The sequence below is a fragment of the Phasianus colchicus genome, chromosome 34, assembly GCF_987193195.1.
Source record: "Phasianus colchicus chromosome 34, bPhaCol1.hap1.1, whole genome shotgun sequence".
Taxonomy (NCBI): domain Eukaryota; kingdom Metazoa; phylum Chordata; class Aves; order Galliformes; family Phasianidae; genus Phasianus; species Phasianus colchicus.
This window is the reverse complement of record NC_143469.1, coordinates 1,927,031-1,951,372: the sequence shown is the minus strand read 5'-3', so window position 1 is coordinate 1,951,372 and position 24,342 is coordinate 1,927,031. Positions and strand designations below refer to the sequence as shown.

At 61.1% G+C, this 24,342-nt stretch overlaps 1 protein-coding gene and 1 long non-coding RNA gene across 7 annotated transcripts in view; both read left to right on the top strand.

The window, feature by feature from the left end:
* The window catches only part of PPAN (peter pan homolog), a 31,765-nt gene extending 7,687 nt beyond the window's left edge, over window positions 1-24,078 (top strand). Inside the window, exons 5-12 of one of the 4 annotated variants that reach the window (XR_016460919.1) lie at window positions 2,039-2,209; window positions 7,294-7,370; window positions 7,454-7,561; window positions 11,813-11,936; window positions 15,143-15,228; window positions 17,851-17,980; window positions 20,775-20,929; window positions 23,240-23,376. Coding sequence is in view for 3 of the 4 variants with exons in the window: in XM_090128685.1 (XP_089984811.1) it covers window positions 2,039-2,209; window positions 7,294-7,370; window positions 7,454-7,561; window positions 11,813-11,936; window positions 15,143-15,221; window positions 17,851-17,980; window positions 20,775-20,929; window positions 23,240-24,063 (1,668 nt within the window). In the remaining variant the exon portion in view is untranslated. Of the gene's footprint in view, window positions 1-2,038; window positions 2,210-7,293; window positions 7,371-7,453; window positions 7,562-11,812; window positions 11,937-15,142; window positions 15,229-17,850; window positions 17,981-20,774; window positions 20,970-21,299; window positions 21,416-23,239 lie in introns of those variants that run through there. The other 3 variants (XM_090128686.1, XM_090128685.1, XM_090128687.1) reach the window with 3 other exon arrangements.
* LOC149913857 (uncharacterized) lies at window positions 2,216-7,287 on the top strand. 3 transcript variants are annotated; one of them, XR_016460921.1, is made up of 3 exons: window positions 2,216-3,781; window positions 5,393-6,532; window positions 6,651-7,287. It is a non-coding gene; the product is annotated as an uncharacterized LOC149913857 (long non-coding RNA). The 3 variants fall into 3 exon arrangements; XR_016460922.1 differs by having other exon boundaries at window positions 5,393-6,619; window positions 6,937-7,287; XR_016460920.1 differs by having other exon boundaries at window positions 5,393-6,967; window positions 7,086-7,287.
* Window positions 24,079-24,342: the final 264 nt, after the last annotated feature.

The following is a 24,342-nucleotide window of genomic DNA, read 5'->3' as shown; positions in this document are numbered from 1 at the left end:
CTGTGCCCCCTCCCACTTTGCCCCTCTGTGCCCCCCCCCTTTGCCCCCCCGTTTGCTCCCCCCCCTTTTCCACCCCCTCTCTGCCCCCCCCTCTGTGCCCCCCCATTCTGTGTCCCCCAACCTTTCCCCCCCCCTTTGTCCCCCCAACTTTGCCCCCCCCCACTTTTCGCCCCACTTTGCCCCCCCCTTTGCCCCCCCCCCTTTGCCCCCCCTCTGTCCTCCCCCTCTGTGCCCCCCCCATTTGCCCCCCCTTTTGCCCCCTCTCTGTGCCCCCCCCTCTGTGCCCCCCACCTCTGAGCCCCCCTCTTCTCCCCCCACTTTGCCCCCCCCACTTTGCCCCCCCCTTTTCCCCCCCCTTCTCCCCCCCTTTTCCCCCCGCTTTTCCCCCCCCTCTGCCCCCCCTCTCTGCCCCCCCTCTCTGCCCCCCCCTTGGCCCCCCCTTGGCCCCCCCCCTCTGCCCCCTCTCTGTGCCCCCCCCCTTTGCACCCCCTCTGTGCCCCCCACCTCTGAGCCCCCCTCTTCCCCCCCTCTTTGCCCCCCCCCGCTTTGACCCCTCTCTGCCCCCCCACTGTGTCCCCCAACCTTTGCCCCCCCACTTTGCCCCCCCTCTCTGCCCCCCCCTGTGCCCCCCACATTTTCCCCCCACTTTGCCCCCCCCACTTTGCCCCCCCCCTTTTCCCCCCGCTTTTCCCCCCCTCTCTGCCCCCCCTCTCTGCCCCCCCTCTCTGCCCCCCCCTTGGACCCCCTCTCTGCCCCCCCCTCTGTGCCCCCCACCTCTGAGCCCCCCCTCTTCCCCCCACACTTTGCCCCCCCCCCACTTTGCCCCTCTCTGCCCCCCCCCTGTGCCCCCCCCACTTTGCCCCCCCCTCTGTGCCCCCCACCTCTGAGCCCCCCCTCTTCCCCCCCCACTTTGCCCCCCCCACTTCCCCCCCTCTCTTCCCCCCCCACACTTTGCCTCCCACTCCGTGTCCCCCCCTTAAGCCCCCCCCATTTTTCTGCCCCCCCATTTTTCTGCCCCCCATCCCAGCCCCCCATCCCTTCTCCCCCCCCACTTTGTGCCCCCCCCACTTTGTCCCCCCCCCCACTTTATACCCCCCCACTTTATGCCCCATCCCTTCCCCCCCCTTCTCCCTTCCCCCCCCCCACTTTATGCCCCTTTTAAGCCCCCCTCATTTTTATGCCCCCCCCAATTTTTCTGCCCCCCATCCCTTCTCCCCCCCCACTTTGTGCCCCCCCTTCTCCCCACCCCCCCCTTTCTGCCCCATCCCTTCCCCCCCCTTATCCCTTCCCCCCCCCCCTTTACGACCCCATTAAATCCCCCTCACTTTTCTGCCCCCCCCCAATTTTTCTGCCCCCCATTGCAGCCCCCCCATCCCTTCTCCCCCCACTTTGTGACCCCCTCCCTTTTTGCCCCCCCCTTTCTGCCCCATCCCTTCCCCCCCCTTCTCCCTTCCCCCCCCTCACTTTATGCCCCTTTTAAGCCCCCCTCATTTTTATGCCCCCCCCAATTTTTCTGCCCCCCATCCCTTCTCCCCCCCCACTTTGTGCCCCCCCTTCTCCCCACCCCCCCCCTTTCTGTCCCATCCCTTCCCCCCCCTTATCCCTTCCCCCCCCCCCCTTTACGACCCCATTAAATCCCCCTCATTTTTCTGCCCCCCCCCAATTTTTCTGCCCCCCATCCCAACCCCCCCATCCCTTCTCCCCCCACTTTGTGACCCCCTCCCTTTTTGCCCCCCCCCTTTCTGCCCCATCCCTTCCCCCCCCTTCTCCCTTCCCCCCCCCCCACTTTATGCCCCTTTTAAGCCCCCCTCATTTTTATGCCCCCCCCCCAATTTTTCTGCCCCCCATCCCTTCTCCCCCCCCACTTTATGCCCCCCCTTCTCCCTGCCCCCCCCCCTTTTTGCCCCATCCCTTCCCCCCCCACTTTACAACCCCATTAAACCCCCCTCATTTTTCTGCTCCCCTCCTAACTTTTCTTCCCCCCCCCCCATATTTTTCTGCGCCCCCCCCCCATATATTTCCCCCCCCCCCCCCCCAGTACTCCCTGATCCGTGACGTGGTTTCGGCGCTGCGGCGGCACCGGATGCACGAGCAGCAGTTCCTGCACCCCCCCCTCCTGGTGCTCAGCAATTTCGGGCTGCCCCACATCCACATGAAGGCAGTCGCCGCCGCCCTGCAGAGCGCCCTGCCCGCCATCAACGTGCACAAGGTCCTGGCAGGGCAAAAAGGGGGGATGCCGGGGTCCTGGAAGGGGAAAGAAGGAGTTGGGAGGGTCTTGGAAGGGCATCGAATGGGCTGGGAGTGGGTTGGAAGGGGCTTGAAAGATGAATGGTTGGGTTGGAAGGATGTTGAAAAGTCATAGGATGGGTTGGGAAGGTCCTGGAAGGTCGTAGGATAGGTTGGGAAGGTCCTGGAAGGTCGTAGGATGGGTTGGGAAGGTCCTGGAAGGTCATAGGGTGGGCTGGAAGGGGACTGAAACATCTTAGTTTGGGTTGGAAGGATTCTGGAAGGTCATAGGATGGGTTGGTCAGATGTTGGAAACTCATAGGATGGGTTGGAAGGGTCCTGGAAGGTCACAGGATGGGTTAGAAGGACGTTGAAAAGTCATAGGGTAGGTTGGAAGGGTCCTGGAAGGTCATGGGGTGGGTTGGAAAGGTTTTTCGGGCTGCCCCACATCCACATGAAGGCCGTCGCCGCCGCCCTGCAGAGCGCCCTGCCCGCCATCAACGTGCACAAGGTCCTGGCAGGGCAAAACGGGGGGATGCCGGGGTCCTGGAAGGGGAAAAAGGGACATGGGAGGGTCTTGGAAGGGCATAGAATGGGCTGGGAGTGGGTTGGAAGGGGCTTGAAAGATGAATGGTTGGGTTGGAAGGATGTTGAAAAGTCATAGGATGGGTTGGGAAGGTCTTGGAAGGTCATAGGTTGGGTTGGGAAGGTCCTGGAAGGGCATAGGTTGGGTTGGGAAGGTCCTGGAAGGGCATAGGATGGGCTGGAAGGGGACTGAAACATCTTAGTTTGGGTTGGAAGGGTTCTGGAAGATCATAGGATGGGTTGGTCAGATGTTGGAAAATCATAGGATGGGTTGAAAGGGTCCTGGAAGGTCATAGGCTGTGTTGGGAAGGTCCTGGAAGGGGATAGGATTGGGTGGAAGGAGACTGAAAGAGCGTAGGATGGGTTGGAAGGGTCCTGGAAGGTGATAGGATTGGTTAGAAGGACGTTGAAAACTCATAGGGTAGGTTGGAAGGGTCCTGGAAGGTTATAGGGTGTTGGAAGGGTCCTGGAAGGTCATAGAGTGGGTTGGAAAGGTCCTGAAAAGTGATAGGATGGGTTGGGAAGGTCCTGGAAGGTGATAGGATGGGTTGGAAAGGTTTTTCGGGCTGCCCCACATCCACATGAAGGCCGTCGCCGCCGCCCTGCAGAGCGCCCTGCCTGCCATCAATGTGCACAAGGTCCTGGCAGGGCAAAACGGGGGGACGCCGGGGTCCTGGAAGGGGAAAGAAGGAGTTGGGAGGGTCTTGGAAGGGCATAGAATGGGCTGGGAGTGGGTTGGAAGGGGCTTGAAAGATGAATGGTTGGGTTGGAAGGGTGTTGAAAAGTCATAGGATGGGTTGGGAAGGTCCTGGAAGGTCATAGGATGGGTTGGGAAGGTCCTGGAAGGTCATAGGGTGGGCTGGAAGGGGACTGAAACATCTTAGTTTGTGTTGGAAGGGTTCTGGAAGGTCATAGGATGGGTTGGTCAGATGTTGGAAAGTCATAGGATAGGTTGGAAGGGTCCTGGAAGGTCACAGGATGGGTTAGAAGGACGTTGAAAACTCATAGGGTAGGTTGGAAGGGTCCTGGAAGGTCATGGGGTGGGTTGGAAAGGTTTTTCGGGCTGCCCCACATCCACATGAAGGCCGTCGCCGCCGCCCTGCAGAGCGCCCTGCCCGCCATCAACGTGCACAAGGTCCTGGCAGGGCAAAACGGGGGGATGCCGGGGTCCTGGAAGGGGAAAGAAGGAGTTGGGAGGGTCTTGGAAGGGCATGGAACATGTTGCTGAGGTTTTGAGTGGGTTGGAAGGGACTTGAAAGATGAATGGTTGGGTTGGAAGGGTGTTGAAAAGTCATAGGATGGGTTGGGAAGGTCCTGGAAGGTCATAGGATGGGTTGGAAGGAACTTGGAAGGTCATATGATGGGTTGAAAAGGTACTGAAAGGTCATAGAATGGGTTGGAAGGGCCCTGGAAGGTTTTAGGATGGGTTGGAAGGGTCCTGGAAGGGCATAGGATGGGTTGGAAGGGTCTTGGAAGGTCATAGGATGGGTTGAAAAGATACTGAAAGGGCATAGGATAGATTGGGAAGGTCCTGGAAGAGCATAGGATGGGTAGGGAAGGTCCTGGAAGGTGATAGGATGGGTTGGAAAGGTTTTTCGGGCTGCCCCACATCCACATGAAGGCCGTCGCCGCCGCCCTGCAGAGCGCCCTGCCCGCCATCAACGTGCACAAGGTCCTGGCAGGGCAAAACAAGGGGATGCCGGGGTCCTGGAAGGGGAAAAAGGGAGATGGGAGGGTCTTGGAAGGGCATCAAATGCGTTGCTGGGGTTTTGAGTGGGTTGGAAGGGGCTTGAAAGATGAATGGTTGGGTTGGAAGGATGTTGAAAAGTCATAGGATGGGTTGGGAAGGTCCTGGAAGGGCATAGGTTGGGTTGGGAAGGTCCTGGAAGGGCATAGGATGGGTTGGAAGGATCTTGGAAGGTCATATGATGGGTTGAAAAGGTACTGAAAGGTCATAGAATGGGTTGGAAGGGCCCTGGAAGGTTTTAGGATGGGTTGGAAGGGTCCTGGAAGGGCATAGGATGGGTTGGAAGGGTCTTGGAAGGTCATAGGATGGGTTGAAAAGATACTGAAAGGGCATAGGATAGATTGGGAAGGTCCTGGAAGAGCATAGGATGGGTAGGGAAGGTCCTGGAAGGTGATAGGATGGGTTGGAAGGGTTTTTCGTGCTGCCCCACATCCACATGAAGGCCGTCGCCACCGCCCTGCAGAGCGCCCTGCCCGCCATCAACGTGCACAAGGTCCTGGCAGGGCAAAACAAGGGGATGCCGGGGTCCTGGAAGGGGAAAGAAGGAGTTGGGAGGGTCTTGGAAGGGCATCAAATGCGTTGCTGGGGTTTTGAGTGGGTTGGAAGGGACTTGAAAGATGAATGGTTGGGTTGGAAGGGTGTTGGAAACTCATAGGATGGGTTGGGAAGGTCCTGGAAGGTCGTAGGATAGGTTGGGAAGGTCCTGGAAGGGCATAGGATGGGTTGGAAGGATCTTGGAAGGTCATATGATGGGATGAAAAGGTACTGAAAGGTCATAGGATGGGTTGGAAGGGTCCTGGAAGGTTTTAGGATGGGTTGGAAGGGTCCTGGAAGGTCATAGGATGGGTTGGGAAGATCCTGGAAGGCCATAGGATGGATTGGGAAGGTCCTGGAAGAGCATAGGATGGGTAGGGAAGGTCCTGGAAGGTGATAGGATGGGTTGGAAGGGTTTTTCGGGCTGCCCCACATCCACATGAAGGCCGCCGCCGCCGCCCTGCAGAGCGCCCTGCCCGCCATCAACGTGCACAAGGTCCTGGCAGGGCAAAACGGGGGGACGCCGGGGTCCTGGAAGGGGAAAGAAGGAGTTGGGAGGGTCTTGGAAGGGCATCGAATGCGTTGCTGGGGTTTTGAGTGGGTTGGAAGGGACTTGAAAGATGAATGGTTGGGTTGGAAGGGTGTTGGAAACTCATAGGATGGGTTGGGAAGGTCCTGGAAGGTCATAGGATGGGTTGGGAAGGTCCTGGAAGGTCATAGGATGGGTTGGGAAGGTCTTGGAAGGTCATAGGTTGGGTTGGGAAGGTCTTGGAAGGTCATAGGTTGGGTTGGGAAGGTCCTGGAAGGTCATAGGATGGGTTGGGAAGGTCCTGGAAGGGCATAGGGTGGGCTGGAAGGGGACTGAAACATCTTAGTTTCTGTTGGAAGGGTCCTGGAAGGTCATAGAATGGGTTGGAAGGGTCCTGGAAGGTGCATAGTTAGGACTGGAAAGCCCTGGAATGTCGTGAGTTGGAAGAGTTCTGAAGAGTATAGAATGGGTTGGAAAAGTCCTGGAAGGTCATAGGATGGGTTGGAAGGGTCCTGGAAGGTGCATAGATAGGATTGGAAAGGCGTGGAATGTCGTGAGTTGGAAGAGTTCTGAAGAGTATAGAATGAGTTGGAAAAGTCCTGGAAGGTTATAGGATGGGTTGGAAGGGTCCTGGAAGGTGCATGGTTAGGATTGGAAAACCCTGGAATGTCGTGAGTTGGAAGAGTTCTGAAGAGTACAGAATAGCTTGAAAAAGTCCTGGAAGGTCATAGGATGGATTGGAAGGGTCCTGGAAGGTGCATAGATAGGATTGGAAAGGCGTGGAATGTCGTGAGTTGGAAGAGTTCTGAAGAATATAGAATGAGTTGGACAAATCCTGGAAGGTCATAGAATGGATTGGAAGGGTCCTGGAAGCTCATAGGTCATAGGATGGGTTGGAAGGGTCCTGGAAGGTGCATAGATAGGATTGGAAAGGCGTGGAATGTCGTGAGTTGGAAGAGTTCTGGAGAGTACAGAATGGGTTGGAAAAGTCCTGGAAGGTCATGGAATGGATTGGAAGGGTCCTGGAAGGTGCATAGTTAGGATTGGAAAGCCCTGGAATGTCATAGGATAGGTGGAAAGAGTACTGAAGGGCATAAAATAGGTTAAAAAGGTCTTGGAACGTTATAGAATGGATTGAAAGGGTCCTGGAAGCTCATAGATCATAGGATGGGTTGGAAGGGTCCTGGAAGGTGCATAGATAGGATTGGAAAGCCGTGGAATGTCGTGAGTTGGAAGAGTTCTGAAGAGTATAGAATGAGTTGGAAAAGTCCTGGAAGGTCATAGAATGGATTGGAAGGGTCCTGGAAGCTCATAGGTCATAGGATGGGTTGGAAGGGTCCTGGAAGGTGCGTAGTTAGGATTGGAAAGGCGTGGAATGTCGTGAGTTGGAAGAGTTCTGAAGAATATAGAATGAGTTGGACAAATCCTGGAAGGTCATAGGATGGGTTGGAAGGGTCCTGGAAGGTGCATAGTTAGGATTGGAAAGCCCTGGAATGTTGTGAGTTGGAAGAGTTCTGGAGAGTACAGAATGGGTTGGAAAAGTCCTGGAAGGTCATAGAATGGATTGGAAGGGTCCTGGAAGCTCATAGCTCATACGACGCATCGGAAAGGTCCTGACAGGTACATAGTTAAGATTGCAAGGTCCTGAAAGCTTCATCCCCCCCTCCTGCAGGTGAACCTGAACACCATCAAGCGCTGCCTGCTGGTGACCCACGACTCCGCCACGCAGCTCCTCCACCTGCGCCATTAGTGAGCCCCAAACTTCCCTTTTTCTCCCCTTTTTTTTTCCCGTTTTCGTGTTTTTTCACCCCATTTCTGACCCCCCCCCGCAGCAGCGTGAAGGTGGTGCCGGTGGGGCTGAGCAAAGGGCTGAAGAAAATCCTGCAGGAGAAATTCCCCAACATGAACCGGCTGGAGGACATCAGTGAGCTGCTGCTGCAGTGCGCTATGGGGGGGGGCACGGGGGGGGGCGTAAATGGGGGGGGTTTTTAGGGTCTGACCCCCCCAAAGTGTGTTATGGGGTGGGGGGGGGGGGCACAAATGGGGGGCTTTATAGGGGCTGACCCCCCCCCCAGTGTGTTATGGGGCGGGGGGGGCAAAGGGGGGGACACAATTGGGGGTCCTTATAGGGTCTGACCCCCCCCAGTGTGTTATGGGGGGGGGGGGGGGGGGCACAAATGGGGGGGTTTATAGGGGCTGACCCCCCCCAGCGTGTTATGGGGTGGGGGTGGGCACAACTGGGGGGGTTTATAGGGTCTGACCCCCCCCAGTTATATAGGGTGGGGGGCACAATTGGGGGTCCCTATAGGGGCTGACCCCCCCCTCAGTGTGTTATGGGGTGGGGGGGGGACACATTTCTGGGGCTTTATAGGGTCTGACCCCCCCCCCAGTGTGTTATGGGGTGGGGGGGGCAAAGGGGGGGGCACAATTGGGATCCTTATAGGGTCTGACCCCCCCCAGTGTGTTATGGGGTGGGGGGGGACACAATTGGGGTCCTTATAGGGTCTGACCCCCCCCATTGTGTTATGGGGTGGGGGGGGCACAATTGAGGGTCCTTATAGGGTCTGACCCCCCCCAGTGTGTTATGGGGTGGGGGGGCAAAGGGGGGGGTTGCAATTGGGGGTCCTTATAGGGTCTGACCCCCCCCCACGGAGTATTATTGGGGGGGGGCAAAGGGGGGAGCACAATTGGGGGGCTTTATAGGGGCTGACCCCCCCCCGGTGTGTTATGGGGTGGGGAGGCGAAGGGGGGGGCACAATTGGGGGTCCTTATAGGGTCTGACCCCCCCCCACAGAGTATTATGGGGGGGGGGCCCGGGGGGGGGGGGGGCATAAATGGGGGTCCTTATGGGGTCTGACCCCCACCCAGTGTGTTATGGGGTGGGGGGGGGCACAATTGGGGGTCCTTATAGGGTCTGACCCCCCCCAGACATATGGGGTGGGGGGGCATGACTTGGGGGTCCTTATAGGGTCTGACCCCCCCAGTGTGTTATGGGGTGGGGGGGGCAAAGGGGGGGGCACAATTGGGGTCCTTATAGGGTCTGACCCCCCCCAGTGTGTTATGGGGTGGGGGGGGGCACAATTGGGGGACTTCATAGGGTCTGACCCCCCCCCAGTGTGTTATGGGGTGGGGGGGGGGCAAAGGGGAGCATAAATAGGGGTCCTTATAGGGTCTGACCCCCCCCAGTTATATAGGGTGGGGGGGCACAACTTGGGGGTCCCTATAGGGGCTGACCCCCCCCCAGTGTGTTATGGGGTGGGGGAGGGCACAATTGGGGGTCCTTATAGGGTCTGACCTCCCCACAGTGCGTTATGGGGTGGGGGGGGGGACACAACTGGGGGGCTTTATAGGGTCTGACCCCCCCCTCAGTGTGTTATGGGGTGGGGGGGGGCACAATTGGGGTCCTTATAGGGTCTGACCCCCCCCAGTCATATAGGGTGGGGGGGCACAACTTGGGGGTCCCTATAGGGGCTGACCCCCCCACAGTGCGTTATGGGGTGGGGGGGGGGGGCACAAATGGGGGGGTTTATAGGGGCTGAACCCCCCCAGTGTGTTATGGGGTGGGGGGGGCAAAGGGGGGGCACAACTGGGGGTCCTTATGGGGTCTGACCCCCCCCTCAGTGTGTTATGGGGTGGGGGGGGGCACAATTGGGGGACTTTATAGGGTCTGACCCCCCCCCAGTGTGTTATGGGGTGGGGGGGGGGCAAAGGGGGGCATAAATAGGGGTCCTTATAGTGTCTGACCCCCCCCAGTTATATAGGGTGGGGGGGCACAACTTGGGGGTCCCTATAGGGCCTGACCCCCCCCAGTGTGTTATGGGGTGGGGGGGGCGAAGAGGGGGGGGCGCAATTGGGGGGCTTTATAGGGTCTGACCCCCCCCAGTGTGTTATGGGATGGGGGGGGGCACAACTTGGGGGTCCCTATAGGGTCTGAAGCCCCCCAGAGTGTTATGGGGTGGGGGGGGCACAATTAGGGTCCTTATCGGGTCTGGCCTCCCCCCCCCGAGTGTCATATAGGGTGGGCGGGGGGCGCAACTTGGGGGTCCCTATAGGGTCTGAAGCCCCCCAGTGTCATATGGGGTGACGGGGGCACAATTGGGGTCCTTATGGGGTCTGCCCCCCCCCAGTGTGTTATGGGGTGGGGAGGGCACAATTGGGGTCCTTATAAAGTCCTTATAGGGTCTGCGCCCCCCCCCCCAATGTCATATAGGGTGGGGGGGGGGGGCTCAACTTGGGGGTCCCTATAGGGTCTGAAGCCCCCCAGAGTGTTATGGGGTGGGGGGGACACAATTGGGGTCCTTATAGGGTCTGGCCTCCGACCTCCCCAGTGTCATATAGGGTGGGGAGGGGGGCTCAACTTGGGGGTCCGTATAGGGTCTGAAGCCCCCCAGAGTGTTATGGGGTGGGGGGGACACAATTGGGGTCCTTATAGGGTCTGACCCCCCCAGTGTGTTATGGGGTGGGGGGGCACAATTGGGGTCCTTATAGGGTCTGGCCTCCCCCCCCCGAGTGTCATATAGGGTGGGTGGGGGGGCTCAACTTGGGGGTCCCTATAGGGTCTGAAGCCCCCCAGACTGTTATGGGGTGGGGGGGGTCACAATTGGGGTCCTTATAGAGTCCTTATAGGGTCGCCCCCTCCCCCCCTCCCCAGTGTCATATAGGGTGGGGGGGGGGGCTCAACTTGGGGGTCCCTATAGGGTCTGAAGCCCCCCAGTGTCATATGGGGTGAGGGGGGCACAATTGGGGTCCTTATAGGGTCTGAAGCCCCCCAGAGTGTTATGGGGTGGGGGGGACACAATTGGGGTCCTTATAGGGTCTGGCCTCCCCCCCCGAGTGTCATATAGGGTGGGGGGGGGGGCGCAACTTGGGGGTCCCTATAGGGTCTGACCCCCCCCCAGAGTGTTATGGGGTGGGGGGGACACAATTGGGGTCCTTATAGGGTCTGACCCCCCCAGTGTGTTATGGGGTGGGGGGGCGAAGGGGAGGGGGCACAACTGGGGGGGTTTATAGGGTCTGACCCACCCCCAGTCATATAGGGTGGGGGGGCACAACTGGGGGGCTTTATAGGGTCAGATCCCCCCAGTGTGTTATGGGGTGGGGGGGGGCGCAACTTGGGGGTCCCTATAGGGTCTGAAGCCCCCCAGAGTGTTATGGGGTGGGGGGGGCACAATTGGGGTCCTTATAGAGTCCTTATAGGGTCTGCCCCCCCCCCCAGTGTCATATAGGGGGGGGGGGCGCAACTTGGGGGTCCTTATAAGGTCTGAAGCCCCCCAGTGTCATATGGGGTGAGGGGGGCACAATTGGGGTCCTTATAGGGTCTGACCCCCCCCAGAGTGTTATGGGGTGGGGGGGACACAATTGGGGTCCTTATAGGGTCTGACCCCCCCAGTGTGTTATGGGGTGGGGGGGCGAAGGGGAGGGGGCACAACTGGGGGGGTTTATAGGGTCTGACCCACCCCCAGTCATATAGGGTGGGGGGGCACAACTGGGGGGCTTTATAGGGTCTGACCCCCCCCAGTGTGTTATGGGGTGCGGGGGGGCACAATTGGGGTCCTTATAGAGTCCTTATAGGGTCTGCCCCCCCCCTCCCCAGTGTCATATAGGGTGGGGGGTGGGGGCGCAACTTGGGGGTCCCTATAGGGTCTGACGCCCCCCAGTGTCAAAAGGGGTGAGGGGGGCACAATTGGGGTCCTTATAGGGTCTGACCCCCCCCCAGAGTGTTATGGGGTGGGGGGGACACAATTGGGGTCCTTATAGGGTCTGGCCTCCCCCCCCCCAGTGTCATATAGGGTGGGGGGGGGGGGCACAACTTGGGGGTCCCTATAGGGTCTGAAGCCCCCCAGTGTCATATGGGGTGAGGGGGGCACAACTTGGGGGTCCCTATAGGGTCTGAAGCCCCCCAGAGTGTTATGGGGTGGGGGGGTCACAATTGGGGTCCTTATAGAGTCCTTATAGGGTCTGCCCCCCCCCCCTATATGACACTGTGGGGGGGGCTGCGCAACTTGGGGGTCCCTATAGGGTCTGACGCCCCCAATCTACAATGGGATGCTGGGGGGGGGGTCAGACCCTATAGGATTGCAGTTTTTAGGGTGGGGGGGGGTCACTTCCACTTGGGGGGGGGGGGGCAGATTTTGGGGTGCCCCCCCCCACGACCCCCCACCCACCCACGACCCCCCCCCCCTGCCCCATAGGGACGTGGGGCTGTCGGAGAGCGAAGCCGAGGGGGACGGGGCGCAGGGCGTCGTGCGGCTGCCGCAGGGCTGCGCGGGGAGGGGGAACGAGAGGGAGCAGCAGAGCGCCGTCAGACTGACAGAGGTGGGGGGGGGGCTGGGGGGGGGGTCTGGGAGGGGGTTTGGGGGGTCCTGGGGGGGGTTTTGGGGGGTCCTGGGGGGTTTTGGAGGGGTTTTGGGGAGGGTTTGGGGGTCCTGGAAGGTGGGTTTGGGGGGAGCAGCAGAGCGCCGTCAGACTGACCGAGGTGGGGGGGGGGCTGGGGGGGGGGTCTGGGAGGGGGTTTGGGGGGTCCTGGGGGGGGTTTTGGGGGGTTCTGGGGGGTTTTGGAGGGGTTTTGGGGTGGGTTTTGGGGGTCCTGAGGGGGTGGGGGAGTGTAGGGAAGGGGATTTTGGGGGGGTCTTGGGGTGGGTTTGGGGCCTGGGGGGGGGTTTGGGGGGAGCAGCAGAGCGCCGTCAGACTGACCGAGGTGGGGGGGGGGGCTGGGGGGTCCTGGGGGGGGGAGTTGGGGGGTCCTGGGGGGGGGTTTGGGGGGTCCTGGGGGGTTTTGGAGGGGTTTTGGGGTGGGTTTGGGGGGTCCTGAGGGGGTGGGGGAGTGTACGGAAGGGGGTTTGGGGGGTCCTGGGGGGGGGACTTGGGGGGGGTCCTGGGGGGGGGGAGTTGGGGGGTCCTGAGGGGTTTTGGAGGGGTTTTGGGGAGGGTTTGGGGGTCCTGAGGGGGTGGGGGAGTGTAGGGAAGGGGGTTTGGGGGATTTTGGGGGGGTCTTGGGGTGGGTTTGGGGCCTGGGGGGCGGTTTGGGGGGAGCAGCAGAGCGCCGTCAGACTGACAGAGGTGGGGGGGGGGCTGGGGGGGGGGTCCTGGGGGGGGGCTTGGGGGTCTTGGGGGGGGGAGTTGGGGGGTCCTGGGGGGTTTTGGAGGGGTTTTGGGGAGGGTTTGGGGGGTCCTGGGGGGGGGTTTGGGGGGAGCAGCAGAGCGCCGTCAGACTGACAGAGGTGGGGGGGGGGCTGGGGGGGGGGCCTGGGGGGGGGTTGGGGGGTCCTGAGGGGGGGGAGTTGGGGGGTCCTGGGGGGTTTTGGAGGGGTTTTGGGGAGGGTTTGGGGGTCCTGGGGGGGTGGGGGAGTGTAGGGAAGGGGATTTGGGGGGGTCTTGGGGTGGGTTTGGGGGTTTGGGGGGTCCTGGGGGGGGGTTTGGGGGCAGCAGCAGAGCGCCGTCAGACTGAGCGAGGTGGGGGGGGGGGCTGCGGGGGGGCTTGGGGGGTCCTGGGGGGGGGAGTTGGGGGGTCCTGGGGGGTTTTGGAGGGGTTTTGGGGTGGGTTTGGGGGGTCCTGGGGGGGGTTTGGGGGGAGCAGCAGAGCGCCGTCAGACTGACAGAGGTGGGGGGGGGGCTGGGGGGGGGGCCTGGGGGGGGGGCTTGGGGGGTCCTGGGGGGGGTTTTGGGGGGTCCTGGGGGGGGGTTGGGGGTTCTGGGGGGGGGTTTGGGGGTCCTGGGGGGGGTGGGGGAGTGTAGGGAAGGGGGTTTGGGGGATTTTGGGGGGGTCTTGGGGTGGGTTTGGGGCCTGGGGGGCGGTTTGGGGGGAGCAGCAGAGCGCCGTCAGACTGACAGAGGTGGGGGGGGGGCTGGGGGGGGGGTCCTGGGGGGGGGCTTGGGGGTCTTGGGGGGGGGAGTTGGGGGGTCCTGGGGGGTTTTGGAGGGGTTTTGGGGAGGGTTTGGGGGGTCCTGGGGGGGGGTTTGGGGGGAGCAGCAGAGCGCCGTCAGACTGACAGAGGTGGGGGGGGGGCTGGGGGGGGGCTTGGGGGGGGGGTTTGGGGGTCCTGGGGGGGGTTTTGGGGGGTTCTGGGGGGTTTTGGAGGGGTTTTGGGGAGGGTTTGGGGGTCCTGGAAGGGGGATGGGGGGAGACTAGGGAAGGGGGTTTGGGGGTGGTCTTGGGGTGGGTTTGGGGGGTTTGGAGGGTCCTGGGGGGGGGACTTGGGGGGTTCTGGGGGGGGTTTTGGGGGGTCCTGGGGGGTTTTGGAGGGGTTTTGGGGTGGGTTTGGGGGTCCTGGAAGGGGGATGGCGGAGTGTAGGGAAGGGGGTTTGGGGGGGTCTTGGGGTGGGTTTGGGGCCTGGGGGGTCCTGGGGGAGGGTTTGGGGAGAGCAGCAGAGCGCCGTCAGACTGACCGAGGTGGCGGGGGGGGCTGGGGGGGGGTCTTAGGGGGTTCTGGGGGGGGTTTTGGGGGGTCCTGGGGGGTTTTGGAGGGGTTTTGGGGTGGGTTTGGGGGTCCTGGAAGGGGGATAGCGGAGTCTAGGGAAGGGGGTTTGGGGGGTCCCGGGGGGGGGACTTGGGGGGTTTGGAGGGTCCTGAGGGGGGGTCCTGGGGGGGGGACTTGGGGGGGGGCTTGGGGGGTCATGGGGGGGGGAGTTGGGGGGTCCTGGGGGGTTTTGGAGGGGTTTTGGGGAGGGTTTGGGGGTCCTGAGGGGGTGGGGGAGTGTAGGGAAGGGGGTTTGGGGGATTTTGGGGGGGTCTTGGGGTGGGTTTTGGGGGTCCTGGGGCGGGGACCTGGGGGAGGGTCCTGAGGGGGGGACTTGGGGGGGGCTTGGGGGGTCCTGGGGGGTTTTGGAGGGGTTTTGGGGAGGGTTTGGGGGTCCTGGAAGGGGGATGGCGGAGTCTAGGGAAGGGGGTTTGGAGGTGGTCTTGCAGTGGGTTTGGGGGGTCCTGGTGGGGGTCCTACGGGGGGGACCTGGGGGGGGACTTGGGGGGGGGGCTTGGGGGGTCCTGGGGGGGGGAGTTGGGGGTCCTGGGGGGTTTTGGAGGGGTTTTGGGGTGGGTTTGGGGGGTTCTGAGGGGGTGGGGGAGTGTAGGGAAGGGGGTTTGGGGGATTTTGGGGGGGTCTTGGGGTGGGTTTGGGGTTAATGGGGGGGTTTGGAGGGTCCTGGGGGGGGGAATTGGGGGCGGGGGTTGGGGGGTCCTGGGGGGGGACTTGGGGGGGGGGCTTGGGGGGTCATGGGGGGGGGAGTTGGGGGGTCCTGGGGGGTTTTGGAGGGGTTTTGGGGAGGGTTTGGGGGTCCTGAGGGGGTGGTGGAGTGTAGGGAAGGGGGTTTGGGGGATTTTGGGGGGGTCTTGGGGTGGGTTTGGGGGTCCTGGAAGGGGGATGGGGGGGGTCTTGGGGGAAGGTTTGAGGGGGGGGGCAAGGGAAGACATTTGGGGGGGGCTTGGGGGTCTTAGGGGGGTTTTGGGGGGGGGATTTGGGGGATTTTTGGGGGGTTTTGATGGGATTTCCGGGGCTGATTTGGGTCCTGGTTGGTGCGTATTGCAGATCGGACCCCGGCTGACGCTGCAGCTGGTGAAGGTGGAGGAGGGGCTGGCGCAGGGGGAGGTGCTTTATCACAGCTTTGGTGAGAGGTCCTGGAAGGGAACAGCGACTTGGGGGGGGGTCAGGAAGGTCCTGATAGGGCACAGGAATTTGGGTTGGGGGTTGGAAGGGTCCTGGAAGGTCAAAGAGTCCTGGAATGGTTGGGTTGGAAAAGTCCTGGAAGGTGGGAGAACCATAGAATGGTTGGGGTTTGTTGGGAGGGTCCTGGAAGGTCATAGGAAATGTGGGGTGGGGGTCAGGAAGGTCCTGGAAGGGTAGAGGAATTTGGGTTGGGGGTTGGAAGGGTCCTGGAAGGTCAAAGAGTCCTGGAATGGTTGGGTTGGAAAAGTCCTGGAAGGTGGAAGAACCATAGAATGGTTGGGGTGGGTTGAGAAGGTCCTGGAAGGTTGCAGAAATGTGGGGAGGGGGTTGGGAAGGTCCTGGAAGGGCACAGGAATTTGGGCTGGGGGTTGGAAGGGTCCTGGAAGGTCAAAGAGTCCTGGAATGGTTGGGTTGGAAAAGTCCTGGAAGGTGGGAGAACCATAGAATGGTTGGGAAGGTCTTGGAAGGTCATAGGAATGTAGGGATTGGGATCAGGAAGGTCCTGGAAGGGCACGGGAATTTTGGGTGGGGGTTGGAAGGGTCCTGGAAGGTCAAAGAGTCCTGGAATGGTTGGGTTGGAAAAGTCCTGGAAGGTGGAAGAACCATAGAATGGCTGGGGTGGGTTGAGAAGGTCCTGGAAGGTTGCAGAAATGTGGGGAGGGGGTTGGGAAGGTCCTGGAAGGGCAGAGGAATTTGGGTTGGGGGTTGGAAGGGTCCTGGAAGGTCAAAGAGTCCTGGAATGGTTGGGTTGGAAAAGTCCTTGAAGGTGGGAGAACCATAGAATGGCTGGGGTGGGTTGAGAAGGTCCTGGAAGGTTAAAGAACCACGGAATGCTTGCATTGCATTGGGAGGGGCAGAAATGTGGGGTGGGGGTTGGTAGAGTCCTGGAAGGTCACAGGAACGTTGGGTGGGGGGTTGGAAGGTCACAGAAATGTGGTGGAGGGTTGGAAGGGTCCTGGAAGGTCACAGAACCAAGAGACGGTGGGGTTGGAAAGGTCCTTGAAGATCATAGAGCTGTGGAGTGGTTGGATTGGGTTGGAAGGGTCCTGGAAGGTTAAGCAAGCAGAGAATGCTTGCATTGAGTTAGAAGGGTCCTGGAAGGTCATAGAATGTATGGGATGGTTGGGTTGGATGGGTCCTGGAAGGTTAAAGAACCACAGAATTGTTGGGTTGGGTTGGATGGGTCCTGGAAGGTTAAAGAACCGCAGAATTGTTGGGTTGAAAGGGTCCTTGAAGGTCATAGATGTGTGGAGTGGTTGGACCGGGTTGGGCAGGTCCTGGAAGGTTAAAGAACCATAAGGGGGTTGGGTTGGGTTGAGTTGGGTTGGAAGGGTCCTGGAAGGTCACAGAGTAGTTGGGTTGGGTCAGAAAGGTCCTGGAAGCTCACAGAAGCACTCGGGAACTTCTTGGAGGGGCTGTTAAGGAGCAGAGCCCAGCAGGGCGGGTTGGGCAGGTCCTGGAAGGTCAACGAACCAGCGAGTGGTTGGGGTGGGTTGGATGGGTCCTGGAAGGTTAAAGAACCACGGAATGCTTGCATTGGATTGGGAGGGTCCTGGAAAGGTCCTGGAAGGCTAAAGAACTACAGAATTTGGGGGCTGAAAGGGTCCTTGAAGGTCATAGATGTGGGGAGTGGTTGGGTTGGGTTGAGTTGGGTTAGAAAGGTCCTGGAAGATCACAGAGTGGTTGGGTTGGGTCAGAAAGGTCCTGGAAGCTCACAGGAGCATTCGGGAACTTCTTGGAGGGGCCGTTAAGGAGCAGAGCCCAGCAGGGCGGGTTGGGCAGGTCCTGGAAGGTCAACGAACCAGCGAGTGGTTGGGTTGGGTTGAAAGGGTCCTGGAAGGTCACAGAAGCAGGAGATGGTGGGGATGGAAAGGTCCTTGAAGATCATAGAGCTGTGGAGTGGTTGGATTGAGTTGGATGGGTCCTGGAAGGTTAAAGAACCGCAGAATTGTTGGGTTGATAGGGTCCTTGAAGGTCATAGATGTGTGGAGTGGTTGGGACGGGTTGGGCAGGTCCTGGAAGGTTAAAGAACCATAAGGGGGTTGGGTTGGGTTGAGTTGGGTTGGAAGGGTCCTGGAAGGTCACAGAGTAGTTGGGTTGGGTCAGAAAGGTCCTGGAAGCTCACAGAAGCACTCGGGAACTTCTTGGATGGGGCCGTTAAGGAGCAGAGCCCAGCAGGGTGGGTTGGGCAGGTCCTGGAAGGTCAACGAACCAGCGAGTGGTTGGGTTGGGTTGAAAGGGTCCTGGAAGGTCACAGAATGGTTGGGTTGGGTCAGAAAGGTCCTGGAAGCTCACAGAAGGATTCGGTAGCCTCTTGGATGGGCCATTAAGGAGCAGAGCCCAGCAGGGCGGGTTGGGCAGGTCCTGGAAGGTCAATGAACCAGCGAGTGGTTGGGGTGGGTTAGAAAGGTCCTGGAAGGTCACAGAATGGTTGGGTTGGGTCAGAAAGGTCCTGGAAGCTCACAGAAGCATTTGGGAACTTCTTGGATGGGCCGTTAAGGAGCAGAGCCCAGCAGGGCGGGTTGGGCAGGTCCTGGAAGGTGCATAAGAAGCCCCGCTGTGTCTCACAGTGCAGAAATCGGAGGCGGAGTTTCGGGAGCTGCTGGAGAGGAGGGAGGAGAAACTGAGGCTGAAGGCGGAGAGGAGGAAAAGGCAGGAGGAGGCGGTGCAGCAAAAGCGGCGGCGGAGGGAGGAGATGAGGTGAGAGAAATGTGTGGGGCTGGGAGCAAATGTGTGGGGCTGAGCCAAAACTGTGGGGCTGGGACCAAATGTGGGGGGCTGGGAGCAAATGTGTGGGGCTGAGCCAAAAATGTGGGGCTGGGACCAAATGTGGGGGGCTGAGCACAAATGTGGGGGGCTGGGACCAAATCTGTGGGGCAGGAACCAAATCTGTGGGGCTGAGCACAGATCTGTGGGGCTGAGCTCAAATGTGTGGGGCTGAGCCAAAAATGTGGGGCTGGGACCAAATCTGGGGCTGAGCACAGATCTGTGGGGCTGAGCTCAAATCTGTGGGGCTGGGACCAAATGTGTGGGGCTGAGCCAAAAATGGGGGGGGGTGAGCACAAATGTGGGGGGCTGGGATCAAATGTGGGGGGCTGGGACCAAATGTGTGGGGCTGAACCCAAATCTCTGGGGTTGAATCTAAATGTGTGGGGCTAAGCACAAATCTGTGGGGCTGAGCTCAAATCTGTGGGGCTGAGTACAAATCTGTGGGGCTGAACCCAAATATGTGGGGCTGAACCTAAATGTGTGGGGCTGAGACCAAGTGTGTGGGGCTGAGCCAAAAATGGGGGGCTGAACCCAAATCTGTGGGGCTGAGCCCAAATCTGGGGGGAGGGGGGCAGAGCTCCATATGGGAGTCAATGTGTGGGGCAGAGTTGGGGGGGGGGCAATTTGTGGGGCTGAGGGGGGGGGACCAACGTGTGGGGCTGGGGGGGGGCAATATGTGGGGCTGAGGGGGGGTCAACATGTGGGGCTGATATGGGGGGGGGTCAATGTGTGGGGCAGAGTTGGGGGGGCAGTATATGGGACCAGGGGGGGGGGCAATATGTGGGGCTGAGGGAGGGGTCAATGTGTGGGGCAGGGTGGGGGGAAATCTGGGACTGGGGGGGGAATATGTGGGGCTGGGGGGGGGTCAATGTGTGGGGCAGAGTTGGGGGGGGCAATATGTGGGGCTGGGGGGGGCAATATGTGGGGCGGGGGGGTCAATGTGTGGGGCTGGGGGGGGGGCAAAATGTGGGGTGGGGGGGTTCAATTTGTGTGGCTGGGGGGGTGGGGGTCAATGTGTGGGGCAGAGTTGGGGCTGAGGGGGGGGGCAATGTGTGGGGCTGAGGGGGGGGCAAAATGTTGGGCTGGGGGGGCCAATATGTGGGGCTGAGGGGGGGCAATATGTGGGGCTGGGGGGGGGTCAATGTGTGGGGCAGAGTTGGGGGGGGCAATATGTGGGGCTGGGGGGGGCAATATGTGGGGCGGGGGGGGTCAATGTGTGGGGCAGAGTTGGGACTGAGGGGGGGCAACATGTGGGGCTGAGGGGGGGCAAAATGTGGGGCAGGGGGGAGGCAGGGGGGAGGCAGTATATGGGGCTGGGGGGGGGCAATATGTGGGGCTGGGGGGGGCAGTGTATGGGGCTGAGGAGGGGGGGGGTCAATGTGTGGGGCAGAGTTGGGGCTGAGGGGGGGGGCAATATGTGGGGCTGAGGGGGGGGGGCAATGTGTGGGGCAGAGGGGGGGGCAAATATGTGGGGCTGAGGGGGGGGGCAAAATGTGGGGCTGGGGGGGGGCTGCTGGTGACCCCCCCCATAGGAAAAAGGGTTTGGAGGGGGTGGGAGAGGGGAATGGGGGGGGGGGGGGGGAGGAGCAGAGCCCCCCGTATTTGGGGGGGCTGGGGGGGGGTGATTTGGGGGGGGGATTTGGGGCGGGGGTCGTTTGGGGGGGAGGTGATTTGGGGGGGGTTTGGGGGGGATTTGGTGGGGGGCAGTTTGGGGGGGTTGATTTGGGGGGGGGTCGTTTTGGGGGTGGGGGGGTGATTTGGGGGGTTATGTGGGGGGGTGATTTGGAAGGGTGATTTCGGGGGGGTGGTTTGGGGGGGTCGGGGGGGTGAATTTGGGGGGGGGTCGTTTGGGGGGTGGGGGGGGGATTTGGGGGGGGGTTCATTTGGGAGGGGAGGTGATTTGGGGGGGGTGATTTCGGGGGGGGTCGTTTGGGGGGTGGGGGGGTTGATTTGAGGGGGGGGTGATTTGGAAGGGTGATTTGGGGGGGTCGTTTGGGGGTCTTGATTTGGGGGGGTGATTTTTGGGGGGGTGACTTTGGGGGTGATTTGGGGGGGGTGATTTGGGGGTCTTGATTTGGGGGGGTGATTTGGGGGGGGTCGTTTGGGGGGATGATTTGGTGGGGGAGGTGATTGGGGGGGAGGATTTGGGGCGGGGGTCGTTTTGGGGGGTGGGGGGGGGTGATTTGGGGGGGGGGTGATTTGAGGAGGTGATTTGGGGGGGTGATTTGGGGATGATTTGGGGGGGGGGTGGTTTGGGGGGATGGGGGGGTGATTTGGGGGGGGTGATTTGGGGGGGGTGATTTGGGGGGTTGACTTGGGGGGGGTGGTTTGGGGGGGTGATTTTTGGAGGGGGGGGTGATTTGGGGGTCTTGATTTGGGGGGGTGGTTTGGGGGGGTGATTTGGGGCTGGGGTCGTTTGGGGGGGTGGCGGGGGGGTGATTTGGGGGGGGGGGTGATTTGAGGAGGTGGTTTGGGGGGGGGGTGATTTGGGGGGGGGTGGTTTAGGGGGGGTCGTTTGGGGGGGTGGGGGGGTGGTTTGGGGGGGCATTTTGGGGGTGATTTGGGGATGATTTGGGGGGGGGTATTTGGGGCGGGGGTCGTTTGGGGGGGGTGATTTGGGGGGGTCGTTTGGGGGGGTGGGGGGGGGTGATTTGGGGGGGTGATTTGGGGGGGGGTGGGGGGGGGGGTTGATTTGGGGGGGGTCTCATGCGCCCCCCCCCCCCAGGGAGCGCAGTTTGGCCGGGATGCGGAAGCGGCGCCGCGGGGCCGAGGGCGACAGCGAGGCTGAGGATCCCGGGGAGTCGGAAAACGCGGAGCTGGAATCCGGGCTGAGCGACGCCGAGTTTTACAGGAGGGACGTCGGCGTGGAGCCGGAGCCGGGTGAGAGACGGGTCCTGGAAGGGGAAAGGGTGCGGGGCAGGTCCTGGAAGGGGAAAGGAGGGTGGGGTGGAGGTCCTGGAAGGGTAAAGAGCCATGGAATGGGATGGGATGCAATGGGATGGGATGGGATGGGGGGTCCTGGAAGGGGAAAGGGTGCGGGGCAGGTCCTGGAAGGGGAAAGGAGGGTGTGGTGGAGGTCCTGGAAGGGGAAAGAGCCATGGGATGGGATGGGATGCAATGGGATGGAATGGGATGGGGGGTCCTGGAAGGGGAAAGGGTGGGGTGGAGGTCCTGGAAGGGGAAAGGGGGATGGGGTGGGGTGGGTGGGGGGTGGGGGGTCCTGGAAGGGGAAAGGGGGGGTGGGGTGGAGGTCCTGGAAGGGGAAAGAGCCATGGAATGGGATGGGATGCAATGGGATGGGATGGGATGGGGGGTCCTGGAAGGGGAAAGGAGGGTGAGGTGGGGTGGGAGGGTCCTGGAAGGGGAAACGGGGGTGGGGTGGGGTGAGGTGGGGTGGGATGGGGGGTCCTGGAAGGGGAAAGGGTGCGGTGGGGGGTCCTGGAAGGGGAAAGAGCCATGGAATGGGATGCGATGGGATGCAATGGGATGGGATGGGATGGGATGGGGGGTCCTGGAAGGCGAAAGGGTGTGGTGGAGGTCCTGGAAGGGGAAAGAGGGATGGGGGGGGGTGGGTGGGGGGTGGGTGGGGGGTGGGAGGGTCCTGGAAGGGGAAAGGGTGCGGGGCAGGTCCTGGAAGAGGAAAGGAGAGTGGGGTGGAGGTCCTGGAAGGGGAAAGAGCCATGGAATGGGATGGGATGCGATGGGATGGGATGGGGGGTCCTGGAAGGGGAAAGGGTGGGGTGGAGGTCCTGGAAGGGGAAAGGGGGATGGGGTGGGGTGGGTGGGGGCTGGGTGGGGGGTGGGAGGGTCCTGGAACGGGAAAGGGGGGGTGGGGTGGAGGTCCTGGAAGGGTAAAGAGCCATGGAATGGGATGGGATGCAATGGGATGGGATGGGATGGGATGGGATGGGGGGTCCTGGAAGGGGAAAGGGTGGGGTGGAGGTCCCAGAAGGGGAAAGGGTGGGGTGGGGGGTCCTGGAAGGGGAAAGAGAGGTGGGGTGAAGGTCCTGGAAGGGTAAAGAGCCATGGAATGGGATGCAATGGGATGGGATGGGATGGGATGGGGGGTCCTGGAAGGGGAAAAGGGGGTGAGGTGGGGGGTCCTGGAAGGTTAAAGGGCTGGGGGGGGGTGGGAGGGTCCCGGAAGAGGAAAACAGGGTGGGGTGGAGATCCTGGAAGGGGAAAACGGGGTGGGGTGGAGGTCCTGGAAGGGTAAAGAGAGGTGGGGTGGGGTGAGGTGGGGGGTCCTGGAAAGGTAAAGAGGGGTGGGATGGCTGTGTTGGGGTTGGGTTGGGTTGGGAAGGTCCTGGAAGGTCACAGAACATTGGGAGGGTTGGGAAGGTCCTGGAAGGTCACAGAACCATGGGATGGTTGGGTTGGGTTTGGAAAGGTCCTGTAAGGTCACAGGACCACAGGATGGTTGTATTGGGGTTGGGAAGGTCCTGGAAGGTCACAGAACATTGGGTGGGTTGGGAAGGTCCTGGAAGGTCACAGAACATTGGGGGGGTTGGGAAGGTCCTGGAAGGTCACAGAACTGTGGGATGGTTGTATTGGGGTTGGGTTGGGGTTGGGAAGGTCCTGGAAGGTCACAGAACATTGGGGGGGTTGGGTTGGGGTTGGGAAGGTCCTGTAAGGTCACAGGACCTCAGGATGGTTGGGTCGGGTTTGGAAAGGTCCTGGAAGGTCACAGAACCGTGGGATGGTTGGGTTGGAAAGGTCCTGGAAGTTCACAGAACATTGGGGGGGGTTGGGAAGGTCCTGTAAGGTCACAGAACATTGGGGGGGTTGGGAAGGTCCTGTAAGGTCACAGAACCGTGGGATGGTTGGGTCGGGGTTGGGTTGGGGTTGGGAAGGTCCTGGAAGGTCACAGAACCGTGAAATGATTGGGTTGGGGTTGGGTTGGGAAGGTCCTGGAAGGTCACAGAACCACGGGATGGTTGTATTGGGGTTGGGTCGGGGTTGGGAAGGTCCTGGAAGGTCACAGAACCCCCTGCCCCATTTCTCCTTTGGCTGTGAGTGATGAAGCGAAGCCGTGAGCTCCCCGTGATTTGGGTTCAAAGTAAACGCTCTGACAGCAGCACCGCCTTGGGGTCCTGCCCCACAGATTTTGGGGTCCTGCCCCACAGATTTGTGGCCGGTCTGCCCCACTGATTTTGGGGGTTTTCGGTGTCTTTTTTTTTTTTCCCCCAGATCTGTTCCCAAAAACGACCCCAAGTCCTTCAGGTTCGGCCCCACAGAGGAAACGACGGCGGCGCGACCCACAGGAACGGCACCGGACCCCAAATGTGCCCCATAGGGCTGGGGGGAAAAAGGGTGGCACCCCAAAGAAGAGTGGGACCCCAAAGGGTGGGACCCCAAAGAAGAGTGGGACCCCAAAGGGTGGGACCCCAAAGAAGGGTGGGACCCCAAATGTGCCCCATAATGGGCAGAGGAAGGAGAATGGAACCCCAAACGCGCCCTATAGGGCTGGGGGGAAGAAAAGTGGGATCCCAAAGAAGAGTGGGACCCCAAATCCTTCCCCTATGGCGTCACGGATCCCAAATGTGCCCCATAGGGTTGGGGGGAAGAAGAGGGGGACCCCAAATGATGGCTTTATGGGGCAGAGAAGGGAGGGTGGGACCCCAAATCCTCACTCAGCGTCAGCAGGAAAGCAGAGCGGGACCCCAAATGCGCCCTATAGGGCTGGGGGGAAGAAAAGTGGGATCCCAAAGAAGGGTGCGACCCCAAATCCTTCCCCTATGGCATCACGGATCCCAAATGTGCCCCATAGGGCCGGGGGGAAGAAGAATGGGATCCCAAAGAAGAGTGGGACCCCAAATCCTTCCCCTATGGCATCAGGAACCCTAAATGTGCCCCATAGGGTTGGGGGGGGGAAGAAGAGGAAGACCCTAAATGTACCCCATAGGGCTGGGGGGGGGGCAGGCCGGGTTTTGGGGGGCAGAAACGGGCAGAGGAAACTTTTGGGAAAAGGGAAAAAGGTTTTTATGGGGCACAGAAAGAAAGGGGGGAGCTGAGAAGGAGATTTTGGGGTGGGAAGGGGGGGATTTGGGGTGGGGGATTTGGGGTTGCCAGGTAATAAAGAGGATGTGGTTTTGAAAGGGTGACGCGTGGCTGTTTTTTAGGGGGGGGGGGGGGGTTTGGGGTGGGGGGTTGACCCTTAGGGTGGTCGTTGTCTTGGGTGGGGGGTATTGGGGTGGGGGGAGGGGGGGGTGCCTCCATTTTGGGGTTAATTTGGGGGGGGGGTCACCCCAGGGTGGTCAATGTGGGGTGAGAAGGATTGAGGGGGGGGGGGG